This window comes from Topomyia yanbarensis, chromosome 1 (assembly GCF_030247195.1).
Source record: "Topomyia yanbarensis strain Yona2022 chromosome 1, ASM3024719v1, whole genome shotgun sequence".
Classification (NCBI taxonomy): Eukaryota; Metazoa; Arthropoda; class Insecta; order Diptera; family Culicidae; genus Topomyia; species Topomyia yanbarensis.
Genome location: NC_080670.1, coordinates 213904994 through 213925113, shown reverse-complemented (window position 1 = coordinate 213925113; position 20120 = coordinate 213904994). Strand labels below are relative to the sequence as shown.

General features: G+C 40.1%; 2 protein-coding genes across 2 annotated transcripts; both read left to right on the top strand.

Annotated features, from left to right (window-relative positions):
* Positions 1-6: 6 nt before the first annotated feature.
* On the top strand, positions 7-9433 carry LOC131692051 (cystathionine beta-synthase-like). The gene is made up of 5 exons (XM_058978898.1): positions 7-324; positions 7532-7638; positions 7701-8601; positions 8656-8984; positions 9051-9433. The coding sequence occupies exons 1-5, from the start codon at positions 149-151 to the stop codon at positions 9158-9160; spliced, it is 1623 nt and encodes a 540-aa protein (XP_058834881.1). The 5' UTR covers positions 7-148; the 3' UTR covers positions 9161-9433.
* A 6655-nt stretch (positions 9434-16088) lies between these two features.
* On the top strand, positions 16089-19611 carry LOC131692058 (cystathionine beta-synthase-like protein). The gene is made up of 5 exons (XM_058978910.1): positions 16089-16343; positions 17902-18008; positions 18061-18961; positions 19011-19342; positions 19409-19611. The coding sequence occupies exons 1-5, from the start codon at positions 16186-16188 to the stop codon at positions 19492-19494; spliced, it is 1584 nt and encodes a 527-aa protein (XP_058834893.1). The 5' UTR covers positions 16089-16185; the 3' UTR covers positions 19495-19611.
* The last annotated feature ends 509 nt before the right edge of the window (positions 19612-20120 follow it).

Here is a 20120-nt window from a genome sequence, read left to right as displayed (position 1 = left end):
GACACCGGGTAACGGTTCAGTCGGGCTCGAATCGTAGCTGAGAGCGGTTGTTCTTTTTTTTCGGTGAAGTTCTAAGTGTTATTTTTGTCGTTCTCTTGATAATCAATAGAGTAAAAAAGTGGAGTGTTTTTTTCTGTGTGAAGCCGAAATGTCCAACGAACATCGCCAGTGTCCGATGAATGGCCACCAACAAAATGGGCTACAGAACAGCGATGCCGAATCGCGTGAGGAGTTTCTGGCTAGCTTCAAACGGCCTGATCTACCGTCGCGTTGTACCTGGGCGGTCGGCACCGAGCAACCGAGCCCACATCACCACGAGCCGCTGTAAGTATGTGTACAGTACAGGATAAAGCAGGCTGTGGGATGATGGGATGCCAACCGGTAACGGGGGTGAATTTGGGCATTGGTGAATGAAGATGAGTAGGCATAGCTAGAAATAGGCCTATCCGTCATAGCAAACTAGATAATTGGTATCTGTGAAGCAAATTTAATAATTATAGGCCATCAACGGTGTATTTGCTTGAACATATTTCGGGTATTTTTTACTCGCTCTTAATAAGCAAATTGGCGATGCTATTCTATCCATAAATCTACCAATTTTGCCATTCTAATGAATACTATAGTGATGGCACAGACAAGGAAAAGGAAGAGAGAAAACCGTGCACCTATTCTAGTGTTTTGAAACACTATAAAGATAACTGACCTACATCAGCGACTTTACCGACTTTCACATATAATACAACTTTGACATTATTCAGATTTGAACAAAATATGTTTCTAAAAGGGTTTTTTTAATTTTTTTTTAAGTTTTAAAGCGCATTTTTGTATTGTTTCTAAAAATCTTTAGCAAATTTAGGCAGTTTATTAGCACTAATAAAAGGTTAACCATATAGCTTCAGTCCATTGTTTGAATGAATGAATGTGATAAAGTTTGGTTTTCAGCAACTGCAAATTTCTTGCTGGATCATCAGTTTCCGAGAAAATTTCGCGGCGAAAACAAACGCAAATTTGCTAGAGATGCCACCCCAAAATTTTTGTCTAGACCCCTATCTGGAAACTATCTTAACATATATTTCGTCATCTATTAAATGGCATCTTCTGGTTTTCGACGTTGGTGCACAGAATAAATTTTTCATTTTTTTTTTAATATTGCACAAGACAAATCTTTCGCCACTGAAATATGTGTATTATCCAAACAATTCGCTGTAAAAACATTCCCAATCTGACTCTTAGAGGCTCTGTTACAGTATAATGAAAGTGTCCCGAATCCGTAGTTCCTACGCATTTTTCTAGTCCTGAGTGACTCAACAAAATTTCTGATGAAATGGTCTCTGGCAGAAACGGTAAAAATGATTATCGTTGAGCCGAAACTTAAAAAAACTTAAAAATACTGGTTCTTCATAACAAACGTCATTAAAACTGAGTTCAGTGAATGAATTGTGCCATTTAGCCTATTTAGAGATGGCAAATATTGAAAAAGAAAATGAAATGATGAAATTGGTTTCGAAACGTTTTGGCCTCAGTTTTGGGTTCAGAATCGATTCAGGGTAGAACCGTTTTAGTTTGTCTACTGTTGAGGCGTAATCTCTACTTAATGGAAGGATGTTGGTTTTTAATCGTTATGAGTTGGAGGTGTCGAAGAGGGACACCTATAAAGTGTAGTATATTATCTATTTATTTATTTAATCTTATATTATACAGAAACTTTAAAAGGCAAAGATTTTGTTTAGCTTTTCGTTTTTTTTTTGTAAACTCTGGTTAGCCGGCTTCCGAGAGTCACATGTTTTCTAAACAAAGGTAATGTTATCTGCGTAATTTACCGGCTTATCATTCACAAAGAATGATGATTGACGGAAAAAAAGAAAAACGGCTATGCCAGAGTCACTAAAAACACCAAACATCCAACAGTGAAAACCAAAGCTGCTCTAGCGACGACGAAAAAGAAATACGGAGAGTGGAAGCATTTTCGAAATGCATATCATTTCCAAAACAGGCGAATGGTCCATGGCGCCTTAATAAACCTCAGCTTTGAAATACGGCATTCGAAGAATGATAGCCATAGCTTCGAATTCTTTAAATTTCTCGCAAGCCTTCGATTTCTATTTCATGAGGTAAACCTCGAGAAAGTGCATAAATTCTGCAATAAAAGTTACACGATACCCATCATGTTTCCTGGTCCATGCGTTCCGGTTGTATGAGTTCCAACCAACCAAGTTGACGTTTGCTCCACTAATATTTTCAAAAGCTTGATTGATACCCTCAATCATATCCTTCTAAATTAGTTTCTCTAAATCTGAATTTACCGATATAGCGTATTATTTCAAAGCTCACTTTTTGCAAACAATGCCGAGCTTGCTTATATTATTTTCATATTCGTAGATAATCTCTTCACCTGTAAAATTGCTCCTTCCAACCGAAAAGAGATTCTCTTCAAGGCACGGAGTTAAAAGAACATTGTACAATTCCACTTTTTTTTTATTTCATTGTTTTCCACAACACTTTTAATCGCTTTTTTCCAATCAGCCCACAGATTCTGATCGGCTTCTCCAGCTCTTAAACGTCTTTCAACAGCTTCTCGTCCTTCACAATAAGGTCGCTTGCACCCGTGTCGATGACCAATCTAACTCTCATGCCGTGGTCCGCTTTGGTCATCATAGCAAATGCTTTTGTTGGCCCCCATCCATAGATGCTTCAGCGTACATTCGGTCTTAAAATGACCAGTTTCGTTGCAACGGAACTATCGGATTACCTCTTTCCTTGGGTATATAATCTGAAAGACAGCTGTGTATTCTATATACCCCGGACTGGGAAAGGAATCAACCGGTACAATATATTATCGTGCGTCTTACCTGTAGGTTGGTCGAAATATCAAAGAGACAAAGTCAAGGGCTACTATGATGAACTCCATGTGCAAGAACTCATTTTTCGTGTGTGTGCACAGAGTGACACCGTAGATGTTCACAATACGGTACAACATATATTTAAGGCTCATTCGTAACCCATACAACAGCGACACATTTTTTTTTTCGATTCAGCCTCAACTGCTCTTCCCCAGTTTCAGCATCAATTTTGATTTCCATGATGGGCTTTACACCAAGTTCTTCATTCGGAAAAAAAAAATACAATCAATCAAAAGTTTGACGTATCGATACTTGTCTGGCATGGGGATCAGTAGATCGTGGACTTTTCCGTTCTCATACGTCCTCATCCATCCTGACTTTAACCTTCCTGACACTTTCTAGCTCTTCGGAGACCCTTTCTACAGATTCGTAGAAGTCTTCGTTGAGCTTTAGAACCAACTTGTGCTGGAGTATCATCTTCGTCAAACCATGTTCCATTTCAACACCGGGAACCCCAACTCTGAACCGTCGAATACCCATTCGTAGTTAACCCATCCGATGTATGTCGTCGTAGGCATGGTGCCTCTCATTACTATAACCTCTTCTGTCCTCGAGGGTATCTGTCTTGGTAGATCCTCGAGGTTGCTGCTGGGTTGCCATTCTCAGTTTGCTCCCGAAACGCTAGTCCTCGCCGGATGTCGCTTCTGTCCGAAACGGTGGTGCTCGTCGGCAGTTTCTACCCAAAACGCCCATTTATCAATTTGTGGTTATGTACTCGGTCCATAACTTCTAAAAGTCATGTCTGTTAACTTTCTAAATTCTACTGGCCGGCAGTGGTACCTACCATGTACCTTGTTGGCTACAGCGCCATCTCACCAATGCCCGGCATATCGTATCTTTGTCGGTCTTGAGCGGCATCCTTCCAGTTCCCGTCCGTGGCCTCCCACGAAGTCGGCTTCTGTTTCCTGGCTTCCTGCTGAATATTGTTTTCACAATGCTTTCTTTCGTCATTCCTACCACATGACCAACCTATTGAAGTTTGCCGTATTTTATCTATTCAATAATATCCGCAGTTTTGTATACCTGGCGGAATATTGGCCGCAGCACTTTACGCTCGAAGAGTCAGAATATTCTCGTATCTGCCTCCCTCAACGTCCACGCTTCGTGGCCATAAAGAGTGACAGTGTTATGTATAAGGCGAATTTTGTTGACGTTTACAGGTTGCTGGACCTAAGCTAGTTACATAGACCGTAGAAGGCCAGGTTAGCAGCTGCAATACGCCGTTTTACCTCACGGGAAACATCGTTATCGCAAATCACAAGTGTATAAAGATAAACGAATTCTTCGATCACTTCAAACACGTCCCCACCAAGCACTACCTCGGAACCAACACCACTAGAGCTGCCTCTCTCTCTCTTTACCTGCGACCGTGTTCTTTGTCCTGGCTGAGTTGATGACTATGTCTATCCTCACTGTCTTCTTCTTAAAAGGCACGAAGGCCTCTTTCACTGCTCTACGATCAATTCCAATTACATCAATATCTTCTGACATAATCTGCCTCAGCTCATTTCTTTTCACTGAATCGTACGCCGCCTTAAAATCAATGAACAGATGGTGGATCTGCAAGTTGTACTCCCGGAATTTGTCTAGTATCATCCGCAGGCTGAACATTTGATTCCTCACGAAAACCAGCCTGGTATTCGCCGACGAAGGACTCCTCAATCGGTCTCAGTCTGCTAAACAGGATACATACACGACAGTATTTTGTACGCCGAGTTCAGAAGAGATATCGCCCTGTAATTAGCGCACTCCGTTCTTTTTGTAGATGGGGCAAATGAGTCCATCCAGTGGTATTACGAGAAAAAAGTTTTCTGCATATGGTGCAATCACCCCATGCAAACTACTTAATCTCGGGATGTAGTAGGTGTTAGCTCTACCGATTTTCCAATGACCCCTCTGCCACTTGCTGATCATTCTGCCTTCTCATTCACTCGTGTTTGCGTCCATGCCATCATCGCTAGAATAGTTCTGAATATCACTGTTAGACGCTTGATGCTTTTTGTGTTTTCGTGTAATTTTAGTATAGCCGTCTTCTTTCTTGTTCTAATATTGTTTGTCCGGCATTTATTTTTTGGCCAGCTGTCTGTGGCGCATCTGCAGATGTCGAGGGCTGTTTGATGGTGTTGGTTGTAGTAGGTGAATTTTCTTTGGTTGTTTTGGTACATGGTGTAGGTTTACCGTAGTGCGTCGTCTGGTTACAGAACTGGCACGTGGGCGTCTGCCCAGGGTATGTGCATAGAGTTCTTTGTACGTAGTTAACACCTAAGATGATTTGCTCTCGAAAGCCAACTATGACAGTATAGATTGGTTTAGCCGCATTCGCAGCACCCGAACACCGTTGAGAATGCCAGGGAAAACGAAAAAGTTTTTCGAAGTGTCGTTTGTGATGGATTCCACTTCTCCATACTTCGATATGCATCTTTCAATATAATCCGTACTGGTGTGCGGTGCCAGATCGTGGGGGCGAATTCCCGTAAGACCAAGGTGCCGTTATTGTTGAATGTTATTATTACTACTTGTCTCGTATGGTGTAGCTGGATGTGTGAAACTTCTGTAGGAACAAGTTCCATTTTCACCTTGATCAACTATTCCACCTCGCGCACTGTAGATCTAAGACGGTTTTGCAGAAATCCTAATAATCGTCTTCTCACCCGGTGTTAATTTTCCGAAAAGAGGAGACCCTGCAAGTTCACATAATTGTTTCTGTTCAAGATCAGCGACTCGTTATGCATGAAATTTTCGCATTTTGTGTATGTTACTTTCCAATCATCGAAAATACAAATAGTGGCCTCTGCTAGTAGCACTGAACGATTCAAACTGATCGAATCGCAATCCACCAGCCGTGCACATTACACTAGTATTTCCTTCTCGGTATGGTAATTCTCTTGGGGAGGTACTCCATTTGCTTTAAACAGCTTAATACAAATGGTAATAAAAATACATCTGTAGCGGACTTAGATTTAAAACTGTTCATCATTTTAGTATTCGATTGTTGCACCATACTGACGGCTCTGATCGAGATGGAGATTTTCGAAAGATTTTTCAAAACAGTTTTTTCGTTATTAATGCCTACTCCAAAAATTAAATCAATTTAAATAAAAATTGATAACTTCCATTTAGTACAACAAAAGATATAGACGTTTCAAAGCTTACACAACTTTTCTTTTAGTTAGTTAAATATCTTTTCATCGACGCAAAAACCTCTGCGTGATTTAACAACATGCACGTTTGGCGCCACATCACTCTACTCACGTAACATGGAAGTACCATACACCAGTGAAGCTATGACCTAACAAAACAACTTTCGTTTCAAATACGTTCTGGTGAAATAATATTTGCGCTCCGATAACCTCAAAACAGGTCAGCAAACAAAATTGCGTATGATGTTTGGCACAACTCAAAGTGCTAGCGTCAACCGTTGAAAAAAAATCAATTAGAAAACGCCAAAATTGATAACAAGACTCTGTAGTAATCTTCGGATTTTAAAGGCTCGATCCTCCAAAATCACGCAATTGTTAGATTGAAATCAACAAATTAGCATTTGTTGTTTGTTTTTATTTCCTCTCGGAAACAAGCTCATAGCATTTTACGCCACGTTCGAATAATCTGATACCATCATAACACATAACAGCGCTCAAACCGCAAACAGGGAACATTTACAAACTTAGCACTGTTTATCAACATTTGCGGTGACTAAAAAAGATTAAATAAATAAAAAACACAAAAACAGTTCGATTCTATTATTCAAACCCACAAACTTGTTATCAGTGGGAAATAAATCGAGCCCACGTTATCAAGTTCCGAAAAGACCCACATCGAACTGTGTTGACCGCGCGTGTTGACGTTGCGCTCGTGCTCAGTAGGCTGCGATTGAACTGACGCTGCTGTTGCGTCTGTGCGCCACGCGAACAGAGGCATGTATTGATTCACCTGTTTCCCAGTACGATAAGAAATTCGCTTTGAAAGGGGAAACCTTGTATGTTTGTTAGGTTATCAGCAATTGGCATGGACGGAGCATTGCTCTCTGGGAAGCACATATAGCGGGGCTACCCATCACCAATCGAAATCTGTACATTTTTGCATCAGTTAAGGACATTATACATGCAAGCCACAACATAGCTCCTACGCCGCACACACCCCTCTCCTCTGCCTAACCATGTATCTGACATGAGCAAATATAAAAATACGTTTTTCAACACACTAACCTTGCTTGTGTGCCACGAAACTGCTACTTCAGGAAGCTAGAACATTTTCCTATACAATCAATCCGAGTTTTTGACAGAATGCCATCTGTAGCTCCTATTTTGTGCGAAAATATCACCACTCTTCACTTGGGGTTTCTTTTCGAAACCCTCTTATTTTTCTTCTCGTTTTCATTGCACTTTTTCAAATGCACTTTATTCACACACCACTGCAAAAACACTCGCGAAACTTTAATCGTTTACTAACAAAACTTCAAATTTTCTGCTAATGTGCAGATGACCAAAGAAAAATGTTCAGAAACTCTCATTTGTGCGTTTGAATTTTCACTTCAGCTTTCAGTTTTTCTCAATGTAAACAAGCGAATCGGTGCCTAGCAACGTGACATCCACATATTTTCACCTTAATGTTGTTTATATTTCGATTCACAGAGCCAGCCGAGCTAAAATTCTGGGAACAATTCTGGAAGCCGTTGGGAACACTCCGCTTGTCAAACTAAACAAAATCCCGCAAGCGGCTGGCCTGAAATGCAACTTGTGTAAGTTATCTAAAACCATTTCCATAGAAGCCAAACCCAACCTCGACTCTATCCCATCACAGACGCCAAATGCGAGTTTCTCAGTCCAGGAGGATCGGTCAAGGATCGCATCGGTCTACGGATGATCGAGGAAGCGGAGCGTAAAGGTCTGCTAAAACCAGGGCACACCATCATCGAACCAACCTCGGGTAACACCGGCATCGGTCTCGCCATGGGAGCTGCCGTCAAGGGTTACAACTGCCTGATCGTTATGCCGGAGAAGATGTCCAACGAAAAGGTGGACACGTTGAAGGCGCTCGGTGCAACCGTGCTCCGTACGCCAACGGAGGCGGCATTCGATTCTCCCGAGGGCCTAATCGCTGTCGCGCAGCGACTGGAGAAGGAGATTCCCAACTCGATCCTACTGAATCAGTACACAAATGCGGGAAACCCTCTGGCTCACTATGACGGAACCGGGGCGGAGCTTTTGGATCAATTGGAAGGTAAAGTCGATATGGTGGTGGTTGGAGCTGGAACGGGGGGCACCGTTGCCGGTATAGGTAGAAAGATCAAAGAAGTAAACCCGCACTGCGTGATCGTCGGAGCGGATCCCGAGGGATCGGTCCTAGCGGAACCGGCGGAGCTTAATCAATCGGACGTTTCATACTACGAAGTGGAAGGCGTAGGCTACGACTTCATTCCAACTGTACTGGACCGAAGCGTGGTGGACCGCTGGATCAAGTTCAATGACAAGCTGGCCCTGCCGATGGCTCGGCGGTTAATTGCCGAAGAGGGATTCCTCTGTGGAGGCAGTAGCGGAGGAAATGTTGCCGTTGCTTTAGAAGCTGCCAAAAACTTGAAAGAAGGACAAAACTGTGTTGTGATCCTACCGGACAACATTCGAAACTACTTAAGCAAATTTGTGTCGGACAACTGGATGGAGGCTCGCAATTTCAAAACCTCGGCTAACGTCCACAAGCATAAGTAAGTGACTATTAGCGATACCAAAGCAAACTTTTAATCGACTCTATTTTCCAGATGGTGGAACAACAGCGTCTCAACTCTAAACATCACCACTCCGCTTACAGTGTCCACCGATGTCTGCCTCCGGGAGGTGATCAGCATTATGAAGCGGGACGACGTCAATCAGCTGCCGGTGATCGATCGCGAAGGAACGATCAAGGGTATGGTCTACCTACCGAATCTGATGAGCAAACTACTGAACCGGCTGGCCAGTCCGAGCGATCCCGTGTCGAAGGCCATTTTTAAACAATTTGTAAAGGTAGACCGGTCCGACAGTCTCGGACACGTTTCGCGTATTCTTGAAAAGGATCCTTTTGTGCTGGTTATACAGAAGGAAAAAAGATGTAAGTTGTATTACGGCGATGGGGTCATGGTTTGATCGAGGATTAATTTTAATTTTCTACCGACAGATACGAACACAGAAATCTTCCAGCTCAACGAAACCGTGGTGGGGATTCTCACCCAGCGAGATATGCTGGATTACATCACGTCAGCGGAGGAACTCGTCAACGGTGTTTGAGTGTGGCCGTTGGGATAAAGATATATATTTTTTAGCACAATTTATAAAAGATATTTTTTTAAGGATGAGTAATTTAATGAGGCGATCAAATCAGCACCCATTGATCCGGAGCGTGTTTCTGCAAAGTAGATTTGAAGTGTATTATGTTGTATTCACAAGCTCCAACAACTTTAAATTTTAGCGAAGTTTTGCAAAAGACCTGTATTTGTGTAAGGTGTGTGATTTGATTGTCATTATTTTTCAATTGTGTCAAGTAAAAAGTCTAGACAGCGACCCCATTTCTTTTAATTTTGTAAAGATGACAATCCGGTTTTTCGCTGAGGTTTCTAATAAGGTAACAAAACTGTTCGACAAAAACAAAACAATTTGAGTGCACTGAAACAGCATACTGTGTTATTCTTCTAAAAGTAGAAGGGAGATCTTTCGATTAACCGGAACTTGGGAACGTTCAAAGGGGTTCACGTTCTTCGGTGCCAACGATGATGTTCGGAAGGTTTATTTCTTCCTACTACTTTTTGGTGTAGAAAGCCGATGTCAGTACCAGCCAACAACTGAGGTTTCCGGATGAAGGCGACTACTTTCGGCAGGCATTTGGTATTGTAAATATTCTCATTCACGGCAAGTTGCAAAAAATAAACGGTCGCTTCGATATCTCTCTTTAATCGATGGTCGAACATTGAAGCTTTAGGAAGTTTTTATGGCACCGCCAGTGCAGTGTGGGTCTCCCGAAAGTTCTGGGGTTTTGATCGTATATCCCACAAAATCATTCTAGGACACTTCAATTGATTCATGAGGACTTGTCCAGTAAACCACTAGAATGATTCTAGTACATATCTGAGACAATGCTGGCCACCGACAAATTATTTCTGTATACCCCGAAACCATTGTACTGTCCTAAAATCATTGAAATGCACACTATTATTATTTTTATCATCTGACCTAATTGCCAATTTGAGCGACACATCAATTAAAATCATCTCAAATTGCCGAAAAAACACCATCTTTTGAATTAAATGGATTGGTATTACAAAACTTAATAATAAACAAAAAATAAAATTATAACAAACTAACGAAAAAATAAACAGGATCCATAATTATAAAAGAAAAAGCAGCAAATAGAAATCTAGAGCTTTTATTCAAAACGACATATCTACAATGAGTTACTCTCTTTGTTTCCTTTCTCTTTCGATTTTTACGGCGTCACTATAACACTTTTCACTTATTTTACAGTACAGATCGAAAGACGGTGGTTTTAATTAGCATATTATGCAAAGAGTTAAGAGATAAATGCTAAAGCGACCGAATTATTAACAGAAGAGAAAGGAAACAAAGAGAGTAACTCATTGCAGATATGTCTTTTTGAAACAACGCTCAAGAAATACAGATTAAGTGGTATGACAAATCAAGAACTCCCCAATAATTGATTCTTGACGGTAGGAGATGACACGTTAAAATCGAAATCCGCAAACACTTCATTAATTGTAGCAGGCATTACCATCTGACCATGACCACATCTCAACCACTTTGGAAAAAAAACACAAAGCGACATCATTCCTCGGTAATTTTCAACATTTCGTTGATCTCCTTTAGTGAACATAGGAAATATAATTAACCTTTTCCAGGTGGAGGTGCAACGACACTGCCTGGAGGAACTTGTTAGTGACAGCAACAGGGATGACGTCCGGTTTGTACGGCTTACCTAAAAGGTACGAATGACTACTGTTGGAGACAATGCCCAGATTAGTACGGTTCACCTTCTGACAATCATCGAGGAAAAATGCACTGGCTCGGCACATAAACTATATTTTTTGCTTCCGATCCATCCACGTGTACAATTGACAATGAAAATTTTCTTACTCTATCTGGCAACGCCTACCACGATCAAGTCTGCTATAATCGAAATCTCAACTATAATTTTTTTTGAATTCGCATGGCATACTAATTTTTAACAGAACTTTTGAATAGAGCTGTCAGCGGGAAAATTAACACATCAGCGCATTTCTTGAGAACACACGAAGGTATGATGTCAAGACCAAGAGTAACTGAATATTTCAATTTGCAGATTGCTGATATAACCTGCTGGGCTGTACCCGTGAATCTTTTTAAAGGACACATTTAATGGTAAAAAGCGTGCGTAATGTGACCAGCAGATAAAGTAGTTTCATTGGATGCGCCGTCAAAGTGAATGGCGAATAGGGCACACTTCCCCAAAGCCAGTCTAGCAGATTGTTCTTTCAAAAACATCCGCTCTTCTTCCGCTTGGTGTTAAATTTCCAAAACTGTCGATGGTTTTTTACGTAAGATTTCTTGTCTTCGAATGGAGCAGTGTTTGTACAGAAAAAGATTATAGGATCGATAGTTATTACTTATCATGATATCTGACAAATCAACAACGTGTACGGCAATACATTGAAAATGCCTAAGATCTAGGTCGTTACGTTGTAGAATACCCCATGAAGGAGGAAAAATATAGAGTAAAGCATGTTGACTACAGGTACGACATTGTCACGTATATTCCAAATTTAACTAGATCAATTTGCGCGATCTGGTGGTAAATATATTACACCGATTTCAGCTAGATTCAGTTTGACGAAAAGCTGTTCAAGTGAAACATCACCAAGTGTTGGATCGACGAAACTGTTCAATGCCGATGATACAGCGATGAGCACACCCCCACCGTGTGATTTAAGGCTGTTAAAAAACCAAGATAATTTCTATAAACAGCATATGTATCGCCAAACAGCTGATGAGAATGAATAATATTATCTAAACAGGTATCGATGAGGACAATGGTTGTAATGGAAAGAGAAGATTGCTTAGAAAACTTCATGGACTTTTGTGCGTAGCCCTCGGACGCCCTAAACTGACGATTTATCACCATGTGTCCGTATCAAAAGTCGATTCCTCAAATTCCGTCAAGTCGATCCAAAGACGATCGTTTGATAACCCGTACTGTTGGAAGCTGTAATTATTTGAGAGACGACCAGTATCATTCGAAGTTGCAGCAGGACATAATTGCTTCTAGTATTGGCTGACGGAATAACGCTGCACGCATGCAGACTAAAAGAATTGGGGGGCTGGTATCGTACAGAGTGCCAAATCCGCTCACTATCAAACGCTTCAATATCAGAAGTCCTCATTATAATGGACCAGCTAACACTCGTCGCGCATTGCTGCGACTTTCAACGAAATAGAAGTAGAACACAATTTGTTCCGAAGCGCCATCTGACGGGCAGATAATCCCCAACCAATAGCACACAAGCAGCTCCATAACAAATGTCTACTGCGAATAAATTTTTACAGCAATCGGTTAAGCCGTTTGGGAGTCCATAAATCACATACATACAAACATTGACGTTTATGTATATAGATAGATAGATACCCAAGTAACCATAAGCATTAAGCCATTGCACTATATTGGCTATACATTTACACTAATGTTGCATTGAAACTATTACAGCATTAACAATGCAATAAAGTTCTATATTAGCATCAATAATGCATAACTGCTCAGCCGACATATAGCATTATCGCTTGCTCTTTAAGCGTATATAAAGCTGATATAACGCGTACATGCTTCAACGATCTTTAAAGCATGTAAGCTTTACAAGTGCATTTAGTGCCATTATAGAGCAAATAAAAAGCCGATATAATGCTATTTTAATGCTGTGGATTTATTTGTTATGCAATTCTTCTTGAAGATTATATTCGGCATATTTCATTTCAATCGAACATATGCAATATAGTCCAGGGAGCAAACGCAGCGCACTTACCGTGAAGGACGAGGTAATTTTCGTAAAACATTCGTATCATGTGAGAACGAAAACCCATTAAAAATATTCATTACAATTAATTAGAAGAGTCAATTACGGTTTTAAACTAGGGGCAGATCACTCTAGGAATGTATAACAAATTTGCATCAAATTAGAAAAAAATTCATTTGTTTTTCCATTTTTTCATCAACTTTGCACTCCCTCGCACAAAAGTTTGTTTAACATTCCACTTTGTTCGACCTTGTGTTGAATGTAGGGCTACTTTTTTGTTGGGTTTTGACGTCTTACACGCAACGCAAAATAAAATTTGAATTTCTATTTTGATGGAAAGAAATGCATTTAATTTCGCTGATTTTTTCAAAATGTATCACAAGTGATCTGCCCCTAGGTTTTAAACAGAACATTTTATTTTAACATTTTTCCTTTTTGCTCATCATACCGAAAGGAAACATAAGAAATGGTTTTAAAACCATGACGGACAATGACAGCCAACCGAAGCTTTTTAATAGCATTAGTAGTGCCAATATAAGGCTTTCAAATTTGACATTTGTTTGCTGACTCTATATATAAGCATTAGTACTGCAGAACCGAGCTGTCAATTTCTGCACAGTAATAGCACTATATTTCGCCTTTTCTGGCATAATACCAGTATTATATTAGTATTTAGGGCTTCACGGCTCTTTAAGACAGCTCTATATGTGGATCTAATGCAGATATTAGGCTACGTTATAATGCTTATTGGTTACTTGGGTAGATAGATAGAAAGATTAAGGGAAACATTCCAAATCGGCGAATTCATTCGAAACGCACTGCGCAACGAAGTTAGGAAGGACAGCTAACATTGTTTCTGAAATAAGCAGAAGTGTACAAAATAAATATAAAAGATGCTCTGAAACAAGAAAATGAAATGTAGACCGATGTTCAGGAGTGATGAGTAAGGTAATAAAGTAAAGTCACCCCTTAATAAATCCAGTAATCAATCAATCAACCACCAATTTCAGATTCAACTGTTGCAGTTGAGGTTAGTCAGTGCACAAAAATGATTATAGTTTGTCCATAACATGTTACCTGAGGACTACACAGTGGCTTGACATTGATAAATGCCTTTGAAAAGAAGTGGTAACGGAAAAATCCAGTGTTGTACAAAGTACAACAGCGTTAAAAAGAGATTATAATTATTAGAGAGTGCATGTCACAGTTAATACTTTTGATTTATTAACCCAGTCTTACATATTATAGGCATATGTCAGAGTAATGGTAACAATAATCTAGAGCGAGACGAAATTTTCAGTTGATGAATACATGGAGACAGTAGCATTTTTCTCACCCTATACAGAGTGGACCATCTCCATCTGTTTTTGTTCAAAAATTATTTTTTTCGGAAGAGTTCCTTTTCACTTTGGCAAATTATGTGGACGCTTGTCCACGGAGGGTGTCAAAAACGAGTGTTTCGTGTCTTCTCTGGTAGCATCATATCCAAAAATGGCTATCTTGACTGGCAATCGCATTCGTCCGACCTGACTTGTACTTGTGTGGATTTTTGAAATTCAATGTGTACAACAACGAACCACGGATCTTGGCTCAACTTCAATCAAATACTGAACGTGAAATAGTGGCGCTACCGAGAGCTACACTCGAGAGTTGGAAAATGCTTTCTAGGAAAAAGCCATTCTCTTGAGCCAAGTAATATTCTAGAAGTACTTGATTTGTATCTCCTTGGATCAAAATAAATACCCATGCAAGAAAAAATTAAATGGGTCACATGTAGATGGCTCACCCTGTAATTATCTTTTTAGTACAGTATACAGTAAATCTCTTTAGCACAGTATTGAAGCAGGGTGGTTTCATTCTCGTACATAAGTAGTGTGGTTTGAGTTGGAGTTTGCCTGGAGCTATGGTTAAGAAGGAAGGTATTTCACGCATTAACCAGCATATCACAATAAGAACGTTATTGAGACTGGTTTGAATCAAAATCTACTTCTCCATATTGCAAGATAAATTTTGCACGGTAGTATCTTTTTTCGTATAAACTTGCTTTTGAGAAAAGTCTGAAAGGGGGTTAATTCAAAAGACAACTAATTCAGTCTTATCTAACACGTGTAGCAAATCTTTCGAACCATGGTGTTATTGATTTGTTTATGTAAACACAAATATTGCAGTTGCGTTTTTCGTCTCTTTCTGTTTCGTTTATTCGCTTTTCTTTGATGAACTGCAGATACAGTATTACTCTATGCGTTACAATACACGAAAGTCGATTTGTATGAAGATGACCGGCTTCCACATTGCAGCGCTTTCCCACCAGAAGAAACATCTATACCAAATCTGCATAAACGGGAACAGCCTAATTTTCATCCCATTCCTCCCCGGCAACAACGAGCAAAGGCGGTTTTCTACTACACATCTCGTTGTACATGCACGCGAAATCAATACATTAGCAAATCGCTAAACGGAGCAGTCCGCGATCAGCTGGATGCAACACGTTGACCCCATAGGATGCGTGGAGATTTCGCGAGAGTATGAATCTCTTCTGGGAGGTGTCGCCTCACGGTGACTCAGCAGGAAAAAATAGGAAAATTTGGCGATTGCTTTGATTTTTTTTTTTGAGCGCGGGAAAAGCGTGAACGCAACAGGCGCACAGCGATAGTTTAAAAATGTTCTAACGCTTACAACTGATTTCTGTGCGTGAGATCAGTTTCAGCAGATACGCGTAATTGCGGGCACACGGCGTGCTCAATTAATACAGGTAGCTTTTGATCGACGGTTCTTTGACTGCAAAATTTTGTAATTCTGATGTACATGTTTTAAACCCCAAGGATAGTTTTGCAATGGTCCCTATATTAATTAGTATTCAAACGAATCCCACATCTGTTACAAATCTGATAGGCCGTATACCGTAGTCACATCTTTCTATGTCAATAACATTGATCAAATTTTCATAAACCTACTGCTATCAGCATTCTCGAAAAAGATAACTCCAATAATGTTAAAAGATTGTTGCATCAGCTTATCTGTTCTAAATGTAGATTAGATACTGTAGCAGGTTGCTTCCGTCATGGTTATTGATTTTCCTGTCCACTTTGGTACACTTTTTTGGCAATATTGTGCAATATAAATAGGCCCCCGCTGGCCGGGATGGACATCAGTTATCGCTTTGCGGTCCTCGTGCTAATATCCAAACAGTGACAATACGTAGAGTATCTCAAGTGTTTGATAGACGGTTATCCTCTCCTGGATAGTTTTGATCCTTACACAATGGGACTCGAACATCGTAATTGCCCTATTAATGGCCAGCCGTGTGCCAAGACCGACGCTATCAACTTCGAGTCGTACTTTGTGCGACCGGATAAGAAATCTCGGTGTACCTGGAAGCTGGGAACAAAGGAGGTCAATCCTCACCAGAGTCGAGCAACGTAAGTGAATGTTGTTGAAATTCGATTAGAGTTGTTATATGTTCTGTTACTAGTAAATTCATCTGGCGGTTCGATATAGTTTATTGAGTCAAATTCATCAGTGCTTTCAGTGTGCTAAACTAGAAAAACAAATGTTTAAAAATTTTAGCTAAATTAGTGTAGGACAAAATTCAGTTTCTGATCCCATGTTTTGTCGTAGGAGGTGATGCAAACTAGAATTGTGTTAAGCTTTAAAAGCGTTCTCAAGGTAAATGTTTTGATCAAATGAATTTTCTTAAAATTCACATTTGAATTTCTCGTAGTGAAGAACCTTTTCATCATATTCTTACGATTGTTCGCTCTTAGTAGCTTCCTGAGTCATTTATCCATCTGATATACTTTTGGTGAAAAAAAACTTACCGAGATCCGCTTTTTGTGATTGTTTTTAGCATTTGTACCTTTCTTTCTGACCCACATCTAAACTAGGCCTAGATCAGCTCATGAACGACATATAAACGCCTTGCTTGATATAAACTCATTTGTTAATATAACTCACGCTTGCTTTTTTCGTAGTCATAAATTATCTTCATTTTGATATTTACCTTCAATAAGTGATATGGATTGAATTGTTCCAGTTTATATGTACGTAGTACTGCCAACACTTAAACGACCAAATAACGACCTCATCCAGGTTTCGTTATTTGGTCTCTTCCGAGGATAGATTTCAAACAATTGTTCTTTTTCAGTTCAACTCCTATTATTTTAATGAAATACTAGGTCCGGCAGTTGTATGATTTATTTCACTCGTACCTAGAAGAAAAGTTGACGATTTAAATATTATTGTTTTAATTAATGTCCGCCTCAGTTTAAACTACTTACATTGTGGATGTTATGGTGGCCTGGTTCACGTCTTCAAATAAACTATGATTGTTAAAACATTTGAGTTAAGGTTGTTCAAGCTACTAAAAAATAATTTAAATTAAAAACTGAATTGAATTAACTCTTTCATTTCCAACTTTTTCTAGTGGTTACGAAACCATTTTTTCTTGACGCTGCTGTGATCAGAAAACACGAAAAAACTGTTTTGATTGAGAAGCTTCTCATGCCGGAGAATTTTAGAATAGAATTTAGAACCTCCACATACCCAATTTTTACCTTCACATACCCAATATAATTATACTAGAATATTTACTATACTCCAATTACATCGTTGGATTCGATGGTTTCGAAAAATGTGTTAAAGTAAATCAATTTAGATGCCACACGAACCTAGGATATTGCATCACATTGACGACTGTTTAGTATCTTGACCATAAGTTAAATGTCAGGTGTCATGGTGTCCCCTACCCTCTATATGACACCTAAGGCACATGACACAATCTGGAAGCCACCCATAAGTTTTTAGGTTGAACTGGAATGGAAGGCCACGTTTACTCTTACTGATTAAATTTTTTAACACTTATGCTCTAGTGTTTCCTTATTAAATAAATTTACTACTTTCAGGAATTATTGACCGATACGATCAAACCTTCCACAATACTTCAGGTATTAATTAAAATTAATATATATTCCCATCCAGCGTTTGTCGCGAAAAAACCTTGAACAATATTCTGGAAGCGATCGGTGAAACCCCACTGGTCAAGCTCAATAAGATCCCCAAACAGTTCGACGTGAAATGCAACGTTTGTAAGTATCGTTCGTTCCGCAAATCGAAAAATCTCAATCTCATTCCCCCCAGACGTCAAATGCGAATTTCTCAACCCGGCCGGTTCGGTCAAAGACCGCATCGGGTTGCAGATGATCGAGCAAGCGGAGGAGCAGGGCCTGCTGAAACCGGGCTACACCATCATCGAACCGACGTCCGGTAACACAGGGATCGGTTTGGCGCTAGGTGCCGCCGTCAAGGGTTACCGCTGCGTAATCGTCATGCCGGAGAAGATGTCCAACGAGAAGGTTGACACACTGCAAGCACTCGGCGCCGAAGTTATTCGTACATCGAACGAAGCGTCGTTTGATTCACCGGACGGTTTGATCGCGGTAGCTCAACGATTGCAACGGGAACGACCGAATGCGGTCATACTGAATCAGTACACGAACTCGTGCAATCCGCTGTCGCACTACTACGGAACGGGTGCGGAGATAGCGAGGCAACTTGACAATCAGGTTGACATGGTGGTGATGGGAGCGGGAACCGGTGGAACGGCGACTGGATTGGGTAGGAAACTTAAAGAAATAAATCCCAACTGTAAGGTAGTCTGTTCGGATCCCTGGGGATCCATACTAGCCTACCCAAACCAGTTGAACGAGACGGACTGTAAATTCTGGGAAGTGGAAGGAGTAGGTTATGATTTTGTACCAACAGTATTAGATCGCTTCGTCGTAGATCAGTGGATCAAATATAACGACAAAGATGCTTTCACTATGGCACGAAAGCTGATCGCCGAGGAAGGTTTGCTCTGTGGAGGAAGTGCTGGAGGAAATACTCATGTGGCATTGATTGCTGCCAAATCATTGAAGGAGAATCAGAACTGCGTTGTTATTCTCCCGGATAATATTCGAAACTATTTAACGAAATTTGTATCGGACAACTGGATGGAGGCAAGGAATTTCAAAGAAAGCGTCAACGTTCATAATCATAAGTAAGTTGCAGCCTTCTGATGTGTCAGGTTAATGACTAATCAATTTCAGATGGTGGGATCAGCTAGTCACTTCATTCATCAGGATGGACAATCCAGTCTCAATCACCTCGAGCACGTCGATAAAAGAGGCCGTTAGCATAATGAATTCCCATGGGCTTAACCAACTGCCGGTGATCAACAATGACGGAACAGTGCAGGGAGTTGTTTGCTTGTCCAACCTAATGGGAAAGCTGGTCAATAAATCAGTTAAACCAACAGATCCATCCTCGAGAGCTATTTTCAAGCAATTCGTCAAGGTGAACCCAGAATGCACGGTGGGAAAAGCTGCTCGAATCTTGGAGAAGGATCCGTTCGTTCTAGTGACGGATGCTGAAATAATTCGTAAGTTGGAATGTGATTGCGTTGAATGGAACTACAACTAAATGTTAAAATTGTGCCTAATTGCAGACACTAGGAGCGGAAGGTTCGTCAAAAGAGAGAAGTTTGTCGGAGTTTTGACTCAGCGGGACATTTTGGAGATCATAATGAAATAGTGATTTCATTGAGCGAGCACGACAATACGTCAGTTAACACTATATACTCACAAGTTTCTATACGAAACGAATATTGTTTAATTTAATATCTTGAAACGAAACAAAATACTTCGAAGTTGGTTAAATCATATGCAAAATATCAGCTAAATCATTGAATACATGAATCTACATTGCAAACAAATTGTACAATGAAATGGTGTTGTTTACTTACCTTCCGATCAAATAATTCGAACTTTTTTGATTTCAGTTAGATTCGCTATTTCTATTTATTGCTCGGGTGGCAACAAAACAGTTTCCAACTACTGTACTCTTTTACGGTAACCCGTTCATTTCCAGTACTCAAATCAATGACTATCACAAGATTTCTCTACTCTTTCACACATATCACAATGATCGCACTTTCACTATAACTTATCACAAACCTTACGCCAAATACTATTTTTATTATTATTCATGTAATACTCAACTATTTTCACTAACTTTGCGCATCTATTTCCGCAACTTTTTCAACGTTCCACGCGTTTCACACGATTGCACCGTTTTTCACCATTTACACCGTTGAAACTTGTTTACACTCAAAACGGGAACTAATACTACAGTGCGCCATCTATATCTGAGACGATGCT

Coding starts and splice junctions, on each gene's coding strand:
- LOC131692051 (XM_058978898.1), top strand. CDS start 149: ATGTCCAACGAACATCGCCAGTGTCCGATGAATGGCCACCAACAAAAT. Junction 7,639..7,700: donor TGGCCTGAAATGCAACTTGT/GTAAGTTATCTA, acceptor ATCCCATCACAG/ACGCCAAATGCGAGTTTCTC. Junction 8,985..9,050: donor TATACAGAAGGAAAAAAGAT/GTAAGTTGTATT, acceptor TTCTACCGACAG/ATACGAACACAGAAATCTTC.
- LOC131692058 (XM_058978910.1), top strand. CDS start 16,186: ATGGGACTCGAACATCGTAATTGCCCTATTAATGGCCAGCCGTGTGCC. Junction 16,344..17,901: donor CCTCACCAGAGTCGAGCAAC/GTAAGTGAATGT, acceptor ATTCCCATCCAG/CGTTTGTCGCGAAAAAACCT. Junction 19,343..19,408: donor GACGGATGCTGAAATAATTC/GTAAGTTGGAAT, acceptor GCCTAATTGCAG/ACACTAGGAGCGGAAGGTTC.